Source organism: Neofelis nebulosa, chromosome 6 (genome assembly GCF_028018385.1).
Source record: "Neofelis nebulosa isolate mNeoNeb1 chromosome 6, mNeoNeb1.pri, whole genome shotgun sequence".
Classification (NCBI taxonomy): Eukaryota; Metazoa; Chordata; class Mammalia; order Carnivora; family Felidae; genus Neofelis; species Neofelis nebulosa.
In genome coordinates, this window is record NC_080787.1 from 38958731 (window position 1) to 38974246 (window position 15516).

Below are 15516 nucleotides of genomic sequence, written 5' to 3' on the forward strand. Positions count from 1 at the left end.
ACTATTACGGCCACTGATTCAATTGACAAAACTGCCAACAGTTCAGCTGGCAGAGGAGCAGAGTCAAGATTTAGGCTTCGGTTGGCCCGTTCCTTTTACCGAACACATCTTGGCTTCCTCCGTGCTCCCGTAAGTCAAATAGAGTTTCCTCATCTTCCCCAATCCTCAGGGACGGGGTCCGTGTGGTTTTCTTCCTCTTGCTTGTCCTCGGGCGCCCAGTGGGTGTGACTTGGGTTGCTCTATTTTGCCCCCCCGGGGGGGACCTTTCCACAACTCAGGAGGGACTGTGGACCGCACAGAGCTCTTGGCCTGAGCCCCTGTTACGGGAGAAAGGAGGCTGTTGCCAAGGACTCCGAGGGGAGATAAATGCCGGGAGTGGACTCAGCTCTGGTCAGGACCCAAGCACCCAGCCCTCCCAGAGACACTGTGTGAGCCGGGCCGGCCCTGCAGACAGCCCCTCCCGCCGCTCCAGCCAGGGTGGTGCTTGCGTGGGGAGGACTTTAAATCCGGCCGCCAGACCCCTGGCCGGGAGAGGCGGAGAGGACTGGCCACCATGCACAGCTCCGGCAGTCTGCTGCTGCTGCTGCTGCTGCTGCTGGCGGCCACCACGGGCCCCGCCGGCGCCCTCAGTGATGATGAGAAACGCGTGATGGTGGAGCTGCACAACCTCTACCGGGCCCAGGCGTCCCCACCCGCCGCTGACATGCTGCAAATGGTGAGTGCGGCGAGGGGGGGGGGGGGGGCAGCGTTCGCCTGCCCAGACCGAAGGGGCGCTGAGCCAGGACCCCCCCAATGCCTCCCACCCCCGGGTTGAAGCTCCCTCAGAGACTCATCTCTCTGGTCAGTGACAGAATTCCTGATACTATGCAATTCACAGGTCCCCAGAGGCAGCCCCATTATACAGATCAGGAAACTGAGGCTCAGCAGGGCTTGCAGGTCCCACAGCCGGTAGAGCCAGACCTGGGAGCCCCAGCTTCCCACTCCAGTGACTCCTTCCCAGCACTTCCTAAAATGCAGGTGCCCCTGATTGGGGGAACACAGGAAGTTCCTAATACAATGAGAGGAGGAACAAGGGCAGCAGGAAGGGCCCCAGCACCTAGGGAGGAGGGATGGTCTACGGAGGTGGGTGAGAACAGGAGCCGGAAGCAGTCCGGATCACACAGTTCAAATCCTGTCTCGGTCACGCAACAAGACCCGCGATTTGGGTCCCTTAAACTGGTAGGGACCCTCAGCTTTTCATCTGTAAAATGGGATCCTAATTAGAGCTACATATATATCAACATGGAGTGAATCTCACAGATATAACACTGGGAGGGGATGAAATCTAAAATATATATATATATACATACAGTAGGCCATACTTACAGAAGGTTTTAAACATGTAAAAAATACTATTGTATATTGGTGGGGACACATGCAAATATTGTCAGCATACAGGGACGTTCCTATAGATGATGGAAGCCAGATTTTGGGTGGCAGTAACCTCTGTCGAGAGGGAGAGTTATTTGATGGTAGGGTCAGAAGGCAGGGTGTTTATGCTCAAGATGAAAAAAGATAAAATCAGAAATTCACCCCCTTCCTGCCCTCCCTGAGGGCTGAACTGGCCGTCCTCCGGGCCAACCTGGAGGATTCCTGGGCAGTGTCCAGGGACGCCACAGTTAGTGGCCCAGAGCAAGGTCACACCTGGGGAAGAGAGCAGTGAGCCTGAGGGTCCGAGACTGGAGTTCTAATTCCTCCGTTCAATCTGGCGAAGTGATTCTGGACCGGTCCCTCTACCTTCAAAGGCTTCCATTTCCTGATCTATCACTTGGGACTGGCAATTCCTACCCTGAGGGTCAGATGGGATGATGTATGACAGAGGTCAAGGAAGGCCTCTAGAAATGCACACAGCAGGACCATTCAACCCCTGTCGGCCTGGCAACCAGGAACTGCAGACGATAGATGAGGAGCACGGGAGGCTGGCACCTGCTCTGTCAGTAGCTCCCTGATTGAGGCCTGGAACTCATTGTTGAGCCTCAGTTTCTCCGTCTGTAGATCCCTGATGCCCTACAGTCTTGTTGGCTACCCAAGCCAGGAGCTGCTTTGCGGACAGAGGTGGACCTTGGGGTGGGGCCACATTCTGGAAAGCAGTTTGGATATTCAGGGGATACGGTGCTGTCTGGTGCGAAGTGATGGGAGGAGGGGATGGCCTGGGACACCGGGATAAATTTGGGACAAGGCTCAGGCTCGACCTCAGCACGCGGTATATACAGAAACTCTGGAGACAGATGGCCTGGTTCAAACCTTGATTCTGCCATGTATTAGCTGTGCGACCTTGGCCAAGTGCCTTAACCTCTCTGTGTCTCAGTTTCCTCATCTGTAAATTGAAGATGATGACTACATAGCAAGTCCCTTGTAAGACGGTTGCCAGGATCAAATGAGTGAATATTTATAAAGCACTTAGAACAGCATGTGGCACACAGTAAGGGCTCATAAGTGTTAGATTAACCAAAGAGGGAATGAATCCAGGATGACGCAGGTGGCAGTTATCATGGACGCCTTTCTCTCCCTGAGCGTCCACATCTAATCATCACCGCTTTTACCTCCCAGAGGGTTCAATTTTCCTTGAACCCTACTTCCCCATCCTCATTCCTTCCTACAACCCTGATCCAGTGTTTCATTACTTCTCCCAAGGGCTCCTAAAACAGTCTCGGCCTGCTCCCCCAGCCTCCGGCCTCTGCTTCCAGAATGAACAATCCAGCACAGGGACCTGACCTTGCTCAAAACCCTTCAATGGCTCCCACTGGCTCCTGACCGCCTCGGGATAGACCTCCAGCTCCTGAGAAGGCTCTCTCTGTGTGTCTGACCCCTGCTTACACCTCCAGCCTCCTCTCCTGCTCAGTTTTTCCCTCAGTAACCTCAACAGCTTCTCCTTCCCCAGCCAAAACGTTGTATCTCACTTCTATGCCTTTGCTTGTGCTGTGCCTCGGTTCAGATGTCTTTCCCCGTCCACCTGACCAATGCCTCAGTTTTATCACTTAGCTTAGTGTCTCCTCTTAATGGCCCTCTTTGGTGCCTCTATAGTACCCATTGCATATGTGTCATTTAGCACACGGTGGCCCAATCACCAGTTTATGACAATGTGAACTTGGGCTTCTAGGTCCTTGCTCTCACCTCCAGGCTGGTACAGTGCCCAAGACTGTGTGTTGAATGAGTGGATGAATGAACGGACTTGCTTTCAGATGGTGACCATGTGTCCAATGTGGGTGGGTGCCGTGACTCTCAAATACCCACGGGGGTCTCTGGAAGACTGAGAAGACCTGAGACCCACAGGAACGACTCTACTGGCAGAACTCCACGCAGCCAGCCCGAACAGGAATCACAGCCGGGCTCAGTAGGGAGACCGCTTTTCAGCAGGGTCTGTCTCAGTCATCAACAGTTGACACATGCGTATCGAGCACCTGCTATGAGCCAGCACTGTGCCAGACACTGGGGTGACATACCCTGAAGGAGGTCGCAGTTTAGTCTGGAGCCCTGCACATCATCCCAGACACCCAGATCCAGGTTCCCCGTACCTTGCCCTTTCCCTCTCCCTACCTGCCCTTACTTACTCCCAGAGTCTGAAGACGCTCCGGGACCAGTGATTTGGGACAAAAACACCCAGGGAGGGAAAGGGATTCACCCATAGTCACAAAGTGGGGGGGTCCCAGTCCAGTGTGACCACCCCTCCTCCCCCCCCCCGGCGCAGGCAGCTGCTCCTGAGAACCTTGTGTGGGTGAGGAGCCCCATCCCCCACTCCTCTCAGGGTCGCCCAAGCTCTTGACACTTTACAGGCCGTCTGGCTCCCACAGCTGGCTGGGCCCCCAGAGGGTGGAACAGGAGTTGCCGCCAGGCCATCCATTTCTAGGAGAGGCCAAGGACAAAGTTTAATGGGATCCAGGCCTTCCTCCTCAATCCTTTGTTAATCCGTCTTCCCACCCACACTGGGCCTGTCCTCCTGGCTGGGGACCCAGAGAACTCAGAGGTCCCTTAACCTAAAATGCCCCCTCCCGCTGCCTCACCTGAAGTCCCGCCTGAAGGACGGGACGTTGGGATCTGACAGCTCCTTGAGACACCAAGGCTCTGAAACTAGGCCTCTCCGTAAGGGTCACACAGGGACACTTAATTTTCTTGGGGAAAGGGGTTGTCAGTTGACGAGAGTTGAGAGCACCTGGGAATAGCCCTTGGGAGGGAAGCCTAGAGCTGGTAAAGCCATGGAGGCTGGGCGACCCCAAGGGGAGAGTGGGACCTGAGAGGGGAGTATCATATTTATGGTGGGAGGGTGAGGGGTTGGGAGGGGCTGGATCAACAGTGCAGCCCTTGAACATCTCACTGGACGTTCTGTGGTCTTCAGAGCAGGCAGACAGTCCTGGGAGGTAGGCAGGGCACAGCCGCCACCTTTCACACAGGAGGATATTAATATTAATTAATAACAACAGTGTCACAAACATCATCTCATTTATTCCTCCCAAAGCACCACGAGACTTCAGAAAGGTCAGGCACTCTGTCTAAAATCACACAGCTGGTAAATGGTCCCAAGCTTAGCTCACTCCATGGCCTGGGGTGGCACCCTCCCATCCCCCACCCCCACCCCCACAGAAGCCTGCCAGGAGCACAGACCTGTTCCTGATCTTGGCCAAGAGTCACCCTGGAGGAGGGGAGGGTCTCCGGCCCCCAGAGGCCCCCAGGACACCTTCAACCTTCTTCTCTGATTCCCAGAATTGTGGGTATCCTCACCTCTCTCTCCCGCAACCCTCTCCCACCTCCACCGAGCCCAAGGCGTTCCTCACCTCCCTCTCCGACCTGCCCCGCAGAGGTGGGACGAGGAGCTGGCCGCCTTCGCCAAGGCCTACGCGCAGAAGTGCGTGTGGGGCCACAACAAGGAGCGCGGGCGGCGCGGGGAGAACCTGTTTGCCATCACGGACGAGGGCTTGGACGTGCCGCTGGCCATGGAGGAGTGGCACCACGAGCGCGAACACTACAACCTCAGCGCAGCCACCTGCGACCAGGGCCAGATGTGCGGCCACTACACGCAGGTGCGAAGCCGCGGGGCTGGTGGGCGGGGGCGGGCCACAAGAGCACTGGGCGGGGCTACATGACTAGTGGGCGGGGCTTACGAGCAGCGGGCGGGGCGGGGCGGGGCAGAGGCCACCTGTCCCTTCACCGCCTGGGAGTCCGCTTCTTAAACTGCCTAAACCATTTTCAGTTGACTCCAAAACCCACTAGTCGTTTGAAAATCTATGTGGCCCCTCCCGTCCTCCCCGGACTGAGGTGACCTAAGTTAAGTGTCGCAGAGCCAGTTTCGTGGAGGGTAATTATTCTAGGCAATCCTGATCGACGTCTAAGCGGTCCTGTCCGACCTAAGTTAGGCAGGGCTGTTTGTGCCCGCGGTCTTCTGTCTCATTGTCCCTCTTCTGTCATTTCTCATAGCGTCTAAGTTGCTGCTTCTACTCTGCCAGGGACCGATAAAGCAAATAGACTATTGTGTGTGTTTAACTTTTCTTCTGCTTTTAAAACTATGTGTAAATGAGAGCAAATCGTCACTGAGCGAAGGTTCCAGGGAGACTCCGAGAGCATTTCCTGCTCCTCACAGTCACATTTTGCTTACGTCAGGGTTCTCACTGCACTTTGAAAGTTGGAGTTTGCAGATAAGAGGTGTTGGGTGGGGGTACTGTAGGGGTGTGTGTATGGGTGTGTAGAGGAATTAACATTAGTGTTCTTGAGTTCTTATTTTCTCCACCCAATGCTCATTGTTCAAACAATACCATGACAATTTTTTTTTTTAAATAAACATCTTCCCACCCATATCCACGAATTCCACTTTCCAGGGCTTCTTTTGAGTGGTATTTTTAGTGCTACTCTTTAGGGAAGGGAATCCTAGTATCATCCACCCAGATGGAGAGGTTGTAAGTGCCCAGCAACCCTCCCTGGTTCCCTTCCCTCTGTCCCCTGCAATTTCTCACACTTCCCTTACCCCCAGCATGAGCGCGCGCGCGCGACAGCTCACGCGCGCGTGCGCACGCGGGATCTTCCTGCAAGGATTACCATCAGTGCCCAGCGGGAGTGGGGCTGCTCCACCTCCAGCCCCATGTTCTCCAGGGCTGAGTGCACATGAACTCTGGGGTCATTTCTGCTTGGGGGATGCTCCATACTGGTACCTTCAGCTGACTTAAGTAGAACAACCCCAATCCTGGGGTTGTGTGTAGGATAATAGCCAGAGCTAGATCTCAGAGCAAAAACTGGCCTCCATTTGAGCGACTCCCGAGCAGAGTGGGCCTAGAAACAAGGGGAGGCTGCTGGTCTCAGCCCATGGCAGTGCCCGAAAGTTTTGAATTTAAAAATTTTATACTTAAGACAGAATTCCTTCTAGCAGGTAGGGGGCCCAGACTTAGAAACAGCAGAGCAGATCCCTGCTTACTTGTGATTTGGGGGAAGCTCTGCTTCCAAAATGGCTTCTTCTGTTTCTTGGATTTTGCTTGTTATTGATATCCAAGATTCTCCCATTTGAGATTCATTCCTTTGCATGTACCCTGTTTAAAATGCACAGGAGGGGCGCCTGGGTGGCGCAGTCGGTTAAGCGTCCGACTTCAGCCAGGTCACGATCTCGCGGTCCGTGAGTTCGAGCCCCGCGTCAGGCTCTGGGCTGATGGCTCGGAGCCTGGAGCCTGCTTCCGATTCTGTGTCTCCCTCTCTCTCTGCCCCTCCCCCGTTCATGCTCTGTCTCTCTCTGTCCCAAAAATAAATAAAAAACGTTGAAAAAAAATTAAAAAAAAATGCACAGGAAATTGCAAAAAAAAAAAAATGCACAAGAAGAATTTATGAGGGTATATACAAAGGGAAAGTTTTCAGAGAGGCCTGTCCAAACAATGTGTGTGGTTGGCAGGGGGAACTAGATCGTTCAGGACAAATTCCACACCACCGCCCCCTCCCCTCCCCACCCAGCAAAATCCCTGTTTAGAGTTTTGTCCTGAAGCTGCACGTCCTCAGACTTGGATCTCACAGGTTGTAGGGATCCTCTTCTCCCCACCCATAGAAGACTGGTGTAGAGACACTAGCTAGGGACAATCCCACCCAGACTAAACTGTTGAGTTTGCCCTCCTTCAGGTGGTCTGGGCCAAGACAGAGAGGATTGGCTGTGGCTCCCACTTCTGTGAGAAGCTCCAGGGTGTTGAGGAGACCAATATCCATTTGCTGGTTTGCAACTATGAGCCTCCGTGAGTGCCCAGGGAGTCCTGGGGGTAGGGGATGAGCAGGGCCAAGGGGAGGGTTGAGTTGGCAGTCTAAGAAAGTGGGAGGGGGCCAATCTGGGGCCCTTGGGGGAGCTGTGAGGGCACCGATGGGAGTCTGCTCTCATTGACCCAGCAAGTTAGTTGGGAGCAAGTAAGACCCAGGGGTAATACCGGCCTAGGTGTGTGTATGAGGGATAAGGACAGGGGTTTGTAGGGACCGCCCCCCGCGCCCAGCACAGTCCTGGCCTCCCGCAGGGGGAACGTGAAGGGAAAGAGGCCCTACCAGGAAGGGACTCCGTGCTCCCTGTGTCCCTCCGGCTACCGCTGCGAGAACTCCCTCTGTGGTGAGTTGGGGGTGAAGTGGGGAGGAGAAAGAAGGGGAGGGAAGGGATGCCTACAGGACGGTCCTAGAGCCTCCCGGGACTTCCAAGAGGTGCACGGTCAGGGGGAGGGGCCTGGCGGGATGCGACCTCCGGGGGCCCTTGGCGGGCCCACCCTATGCGGGTTCCCAAGCCCAATTCGCCTTCCTTGCTCAGCCACTTTGGCCCCCTGTCATTCAAAGTGACCGGTTTTCAACCCCCCAAGTGGAGGGTAGAGGAGAGTCCGGCGGCTCCCGAGCGCCGGGCGAGGTGGGCGTGACCAGAGGGAAATGTTCCCCCCATGTGGGCGGAGCCCGACGGTGGGCGTGGACTTGAAGGGACCCGGCCTGCGTCGGGCACAGGCACCTAGCTGGAGAGTCCCCTGAAAAAGTGATTGTGTGAGCGCGGAGAGGATTTGGAGGAGGAGGATGGAGAAGCCACTGTTACAACGTCATAATAAGACAACGAGGTTATAAAAAAGTATCATTTAGGGGCCTGGGTGGCTCCGTCGGTTAAGTGTCCCGACTTCGGCTCAGGTCATGATCTCTCAGTTTGTGAGATCGAGCCCCGCCTCAGGCTCTGTGCTGACAGCTCAGAGCCTGGAGCCTGCTTCTGATGCTGTGTCTCCCTCTCTCTCTGCCCCTCCCCCGCTCACGCTCTGTCTCTCTGTCTCTGAAAAATGAATAAACCTTAAAAAAATTTAAAAATATTTTTAAAATAAGTATCATTTATTATGAATGAAGGACATAGTCGCTGGAGAGGATGTGTTTGTGTGTCATCGTCAGACATTTGGTCGCCTCATCTTGATTGCCGGGGGGCTCCGGACACAGGGTCCTGCCACAGCACTAATGCCAAAGCCTTGTTTCTTATCAGAACTCATCAGAGACCCGGAGGAGGCTCAGGATTTGCCTTACCTGGTAACTGAGGCCCCATCTTCCCTGGCAACGGAAGCTTCAAGTTCTAGGAAAAGCGGTATCCCTTCTTCCGTGGCAACGGAAAATCCATCCTCCTTGGTAACAGAGGTCTCGGGCCCCCTGGCAACCAAGGCTCTTCCGGCTGTAGAAACCAAGGCCCCGTCTCCCTTAGCAACGGAAGATTCCCTCTCCATGGCAACAGAGGCTCCACCTTCCTTAACAACTGAGGTCCCTTCCTTTTTGGCAACTCACAGCCCCTTTGCCTTGGATGAGGGGCCAGCAACCTTCCCCAAATCGACCAATGATCCCATCTCCCAATTGGCAGACAAAGAGGCCAGCAGGACAAGAATGCCCCCCAAGACCCCAGAGAGTTCTCTGCACCCCAAGATGTTCTTGACAGGGACACGGGAGCCACGACCCCACTCCCAGAAAGCAGGCAAGGCCGAGGCCGAGTTGTCTCCTTCCAGTGAGGTCTTGGCCTCAGTTTCTCCAGTCCAGGACAAGACAGGTGGGCTGCCGGCCACATTGGACCACGTGGGGCACACCTCCTCCAAGTCCCTGTCTAACTCCCCCAATACCTCTGCCACCTCTAATGCCGTGGGTGGGCGAACCCTGGCCCTGCAGTCATCTTTGCCAGGTAAGACCTGTAGTGTTCGTCCCACTTCCCCGTCTTCCTCTGGAATGTCGGCGCCCTGCCCCCAGCATGGGTGTTATGGCCATAGCGGGGCATGCACCCTCTGAGTCAGAGCTTCCTCCCTGGCTGCTGGGCCCCCGCTTGCACGCCTGGCAGGGAGGGTGGGAGGTCGGGCAGAGCTGTCTCCAGGCTGAGGCCCTCTCCCTCCCCACAGGCGCAGAGGGCCCTGAAAAGCCTAGCATCAAGTCAGGGCTGAAGTCGGGCCCTGGTCACATCTGGGGCCCCCTTCTGGGGCTGCTGCTCCTGCCTCTGCTGGTGCTGGCTGGAATCTTCTGAAGGGGTCATCACTCAAAGGCAAGGCCTGGTGGGGGGACCCTGGCCTTGTGCCCGCTCCAGATGGTCTTTCTCCAAGCAAGAGGCCACAGTTTCCTGGGAAGGTCCTGCTCTGTGGCCCAGTAGCCACCCCCCCGGCCCCCCAGCCTTGACCCCAGCTTCTGGCCAGACGCCAAGCCAGTAACCTTGTGCTCTCGGGAGGCCTAAGGCCAACTCCTGGCTCTGCCCCAGGAGTGCCTCTGCCTCTGTGGGGGTCTCCCCTTAGCTAGCTGCAGACCGTGCTGGGCAGTGTTCCTGCGGCCACTTGTGCCCATTCTCCCGTTGTCCTGTGGTCACGTCTCTGCTCTTTCAGGGACAGAAGATATCGGTGCTTCCCAGAGACCCCTTGACCCCTCCTAGTCCCCTGGCTTCTTCTTTAAGCCATCTGAGTCTGAGACTGTTTCCAGGAAGACCTTCTGCCTTCCCAGGGTGAAGAGATCAGCTGTCCTCCTGCCATTTCCCCCACCCTGTCCCCCACCCCCAAACAAGACGCTTCTTGGCTGAAGGCCTTCTGGAAGGGAAAGGCTGCAGGGCACGCCTCATCCACAGATGCCTTTCGGGTGCGAGTCCTGGTTGGCTATGAGTTCAGGTTGCCACCTATGACTGCACCCCCTGCCTGGACCCCTCCTGCCCCTCCCACCTCAATCCTGGGTCTGGGTGGGGGTTGAAGAGAGATCCCTGCCCACCGGCCCTGCCAGAACTGTCTGCCTCTGCAGGTAGGGGGTTCTTCCTGAGCGCCCCCTCCCCCTACTTGCTGGTGTAGCCCCGGAGGGGAGTTTGTGAGGGGCAGATGAAGGACAAGCCCCACCTGAATGGGGTTCTATGGGGGGGGGGGGGGAGCAGGCAGGGACCAGGGAAGGGAAGCAGCCCCTGACTCCTGAATAAAAGCCTGTGTAAGAATACCGAGTGTCTGTGCTTGTGAGGGGTGGAGGGCAAAAGGAGGGCTCTCTGAGAGGCCCTGAGGAGGTTCCCCTCCCAACCACTGGCAACGGTTCCTTCTCCCACACCTCCTGTCCCCACACACACCATCCAGTCCTTCGGGGCGTCTTTCTTTTCCTTCCTAAAAACCATCCCCGGGGCACCTGGGTGGCGCAGTCGGTTGGGCGTCCGACTTCAGCCAGGTCACGATCTCGCGGTCCGTGGGTTCGAGCCCCGCGTCAGGCTCTGGGTTGATGGCTCGGGGCCTGGAGCCTGTTTCCAATTCTGTGTCTCCCTCTCTCTCTGCCCCTCCCCTGTTCATGCTCTGTCTCTCTCTGTCCCAAAAATAAATAAATGTTGAAAAAAAAAATTTTTTTAAAAATAAAAACCATCCCCCTCCACAACTCACATCTTCAGGCAGCCTGCGGGAAGGAGAAAGGGCCAAGGGGCTGGATCCCCCAGCTCCAGGAGTCACCAGTGGAGGCTAGTTGGGTTTTAGACCCAGAAGCAAGGAGTGGCATACAACCTCTTTGCAGGGTGCTGTCGCCCAGGCCCGTCTGGCACACAAGATCGGAAGGCTTTGCCAGCCCTCGGTGCCTGGAGGAATCCCAAGAAAGGGTTCTGGAGTCTCAGCCACATTCCCCCAGGGGACAACGGCAGGACTGTGCAGAGCGCTGTCCGGCAGGAAAGCGCAAATGTGGGGGGGTGGGGAGGTGCGGCTAGCAGCAGGTGACAGGGCAGCTTGGGATCAAGCAGGGGCTGGTGGGGAGGGGGAGAGCGCCTGTCGAGTGTGAGCAGTTAAAACAGGAAGCATACAAGTCAGGCTGTGTGGTGACTGTAAATATATATTATATGGTCGTATTTATGTGTATGTGTACATGTATATATGATACAATATATTAAGATATCTTAAAGATATAAATTAAGACATAACTCATATAGGGGCGCCTGGGTGACTCCGTCAGCTGAGCGTCTTGACACTTGATTTTGGCTCAGGTCATGATCCCAGGGTCGGGGGATCAAGTCTCGCATCAGGCTCCGTGCTGAGTGTGGAACCTGCTTGGGATTCTCTCTCCCCTGTCCCTCTCCGTCGTGTGTGTTCTAAAATAACTATATATAACTCATATAAAATTCACCCATTTAAAGTGACCACTCAGTGGTTTTTACTCACAGGGTGGTGCAACCATCAGAACATTTTAGAACGTTCTCATCACCCCAAAAAGAAGCCCCACACCCCAGGTCCTAAGCCACCACTAATCCACTGTCTCTGGATTGGTCTGTTCTGACATTTTGTGTAACTGGAATCACACACAGGTGGCCTTTTTTTTGGTCTGGCTTCTTTCACGTAACACATTTTCAAGATTTATCCATGTGGTGGCATGAAGCAGTTACTTCATTCCTTTTTATCACCCAGTGATATCCCCTAGAATAGAACACCTTTCATTTATCCATTTGTCAGTTGGTGGACATTTGGGTTGTTTCCAGTTTGGGGCTATTTTGATGTTGCTATCAACATGCGTGTAGAAGTTTTTGTGTGGATGTATGTTCTCATTTCTCTTGGGTATCTATCTAGGAGCAGTATCGTATGGTAGGTAACTGCGGGTCACGTGGTCACTCTAACTTTTTTTTTTTTCAACGTTTTTTTTTTTTTTTTTTTTTTTTTTAATTTATTTTTGGGACAGAGAGAGACAGAGCATGAACGGGGGAGGGGCGGAGAGAGAGGGAGACACAGAATCGGAAGCAGGCTCCAGGCTCCGAGCCATCAGCCCAGAGCCTGACGCGGGGCTCGAACTCACGGACCGCGAGATTGTGACCTGGCTGAAGTCGGACGCTTAACCGACTGCGCCACCCAGGCGCCCCACTCTAACTTTTTTTTAGGAACTGCCGGATAGCTTTCCGAAGCGGCCACGCCATTTCACATTTGCATCAGCAACAAGGGTTTCCATTTCTCCACGTCTTTGCCAACACTTGTTATCTTTTTAAAATTATAGCAATCCTAGTGAGTGTGAAGCAGTATCTTATTGTGGTTTTGATTTTGATTTCCCTGATGGCTAATAATGCCAAGCATCTTTCCAGGTGCTTATTGGCCATTTAGCTCTGGAGAGAGATCTATTCAAGTCTTTATTATTGAGTTGTAGAAATTTTTTTTTAATTTTTTTTCAACGTTTATTTATTTTTTTGAGACAGACACAGAGCATGAACGGGGGAGGGTCAGAAAGAGAGGGAGACACAGAATCCGAAACAGGCTCCAGGCTCCGAGCTGTCGGCACAGAGCCTGACGCGGGGCTCGAACTCACAGACCTGAGCCGAAGTCGGACGCTCAACCGACTAAGCCACCCAGGCGCCCCAATTCTTTTTTTTTTTTTTTTTATGTTTACTTATTTTTGAGAGAGAGAGAGAGGGAGACAGCCGCACGTGGGTGAGCCGGAGAGAGGCAGAGACAGAGAATCCCAAGCAGGCTCTGCACAGTCAGCACAGAGCCCTAGGTGGGCCTCGGACTCACAAACCAGGAGGTCACATGCTCAACCGACTGAGCCACCAGAATGCCCCTATTGGAATTACACAGTCTAGATAAGTCCCTTACCAGATATACAATTTTAAAACATTCTCTCTCATTCTGTGAGTTGTCTTTTCAATTTTTCTTTAGGATGTTCTTTGAACACAAGTTTTTATTGTGATGATATCCAATTTATCTATTTTTTTTGTTGTTGCTGTTTTTTGGTGTTATATTTGAGAAATCATTACCTAAATGGTCACAAAGATTTATGCCTATGTCTTTTTCTAAGAGTTTTATAGTTTCAATTTAAAAAAAAATTTTTTTTTAAACGTTTATTGATTTTTGAGATAGAGAGAGGCAGAGCATGAACGGGGGAGGGTCAGAGAGAGGGAGACACAGAATCTGAAACAGGCTCCAGGTCTGAGCTGTCAGCACAGGGCCCGATGCGGGTCTCAAACTGAGGGACCGCGAGATCATGACCTGAGCCAAAGTCGGACGCTTAACTGAGCCACCCAGGCGCCCCTATAGTTTCAATTCTTATATTTAAGCCTTTGATCCATTTTGAGTTAATTTTTCTATGTGGTGTGAGGTGGGAGTCCAACTTCGTTCTCATGCATGTGAACATCCGGTTGTCCAAGCACTTTTCGTGGAAGACGATTCTTCTTCCGTTTAATTGTCTTGTTGCCTTTGTCCAAAACCAAATGACCTTAAATGTAAATGTTTATTTCTGGACCCTCGATTCTATTCCATTGATCTATATGTCTATCTTATGCCAGTACCACACTATCTTGGTTACCATAGCTTTGTAGTAAGTTTTGAAACTGCAAAATGAGCCCTCCAATTTTGTTCTTTTTCAAGATTGCTTAGGCTGTTCTGGATCCCTTGAATTTCCACATGAATTTTAGTTTCGGCTTGTCAAATTTCTGCAAAGTCGTCTGAGATTTTGATAGGGATTGTGTAATCTGCCATCTAAGTTTTCCAATCCATGAACATGGGCTGTCTTTCCACTTAAGGTCTTTACTTTTGTTCAACAATGTTCTGTAATTTTCAAAGTATAAATTGTACGGTTTTTTGGTAAAACTTATTCATAAGCATTTTATTATTTTTGATGCTATTATAAATGAAATTGTTTATTAATTTCATTCTCACTTTCTTCAACTGTGTGTGTAAAGGAGTATGAGTGATTTTTGTGTATCAATTTTATAACCTGTACCCTTGCCGAATTATGTTATTTCTATGTGTTTAAACACTTAAGTGTTTATATGTATTTTTGGTGGATTCTTTAGGATTTTCTATGTACGAGATCATGTTGTCTACAGACATAGTTTTACTTCTTTCTTTCTAACCCAAATAACTTTATTTTTTAAAGTTTATTTTGAGAGAGAGAGAGAGAGAGAGAGAGAGAGAGAGAGAGAGGGAAAGAGCACTTGAGGTTGAGAGGGGCAGAGAGAGGGAAAGCAAGAATCCCAAGCAGGCTCCATGCTGTCAGCACAGAGCCCGACACAGGGCTCATGAATTGTGAGATCATGGCCTGAGCCGAAATCAAGAGTTGGACACTGAACCACCCAAGTGCCCCCCAGATAACTTTTAATTCACTTTCCTGCTTGCCCTGGCTGGACCCTCCAGTACAATGTTGAGTAATGGCAAGACAGACATCCTTGTCTTTCCTGAGCGTCGAGGGAAAACGTTAGGTTTCTCACCATTCAGTCTAATGTTAATGATGGGTTTTTCATAGATGCCATTTATCAGGGTGAGGAAGTTCTAAGGTTTCTGAATGTTTTTGTCATGACAGGAAGTTTGACTGGCACTCTGCGGCCTCCAGGCCTCTGCGGAGTGGGGAGTACTCTGCTCCAGCACTATGCTGCACGGCCCCAGGCATCTGGGGACCGGTAAAGCAACGAGGGCTCTGGTAGGACCCAGCACAGGCCACCACTACCAACTCAGGCCTTTCGGGACGCCTAGCAGAGGACTTCCCGGTTTTGTCCTTCAGAATTAGGTTTCCCAGGAGGGGAGGATGGAGACTAACTCCCTGTCACCCCTCCTCTTGCTGACAGCCCAGCTGTGCCCCAATCCAACCCAATCTCCTTTCTCAGCTAAAAACCTGGTCGCACTTTAGTTTCCAGGACGGACAGGGAAATACCAGGGGCTCGGATGGTGGGTGAGACGTTAGCCTTCAAACACGGAACAGAGTAAACAAAGTTAACATACAAAACACCTACATCTGAATACTGACCTGAAAAACAGGAGGGGCAGAACCTGTACTTTGCCCACCTAAAACCTGAGACCGAGCATCCCAGGGGGATTTTCTTGCTGTTTCTGGGTGCAGAAGACAGCCTGGGAAATGTAGTCTGGGCCCTGAAATGCCCAAGTCCAAGCGCCCCTAAATCCACAGGGGCCTTAGGAGGTAATCAATGCAAACACAGGAGCTGAAGGTGAAGCGACAGGAAGAAAAGTCACCCCGCGACAGTGGTCAGTGTCATGGGGGGAAACCACACCGGGCTGGAGACAGGTGACGTGCCACAAGGCAGACGTGCCTCTGAAGGGCCTTCCTTCTCTGGAAGGAAATGGTGCCAGC

The 15516-nt window shown here is 52.8% G+C and overlaps 1 protein-coding gene across 2 annotated transcripts; it reads left to right on the forward strand.

Annotated features, from left to right (window-relative positions):
* The first annotated feature begins 416 nt into the window (after positions 1 to 416).
* PI16 (peptidase inhibitor 16) lies at positions 417 to 10428 on the forward strand. 2 transcript variants are annotated; one of them, XM_058733758.1, is made up of 7 exons: positions 417 to 715; positions 4833 to 5054; positions 7123 to 7232; positions 7503 to 7591; positions 8480 to 9157; positions 9369 to 9508; positions 9840 to 10428. In XM_058733758.1, exons 1-6 carry the CDS (start codon positions 554 to 556, stop codon positions 9488 to 9490), a joined length of 1383 nt encoding a protein of 460 aa, XP_058589741.1. In that variant the 5' UTR covers positions 417 to 553; the 3' UTR covers positions 9491 to 9508; positions 9840 to 10428. The 2 variants fall into 2 exon arrangements, with proteins under 2 accessions (XP_058589741.1, XP_058589742.1); XM_058733759.1 differs by having other exon boundaries at positions 9955 to 10428.
* The last annotated feature ends 5088 nt before the right edge of the window (positions 10429 to 15516 follow it).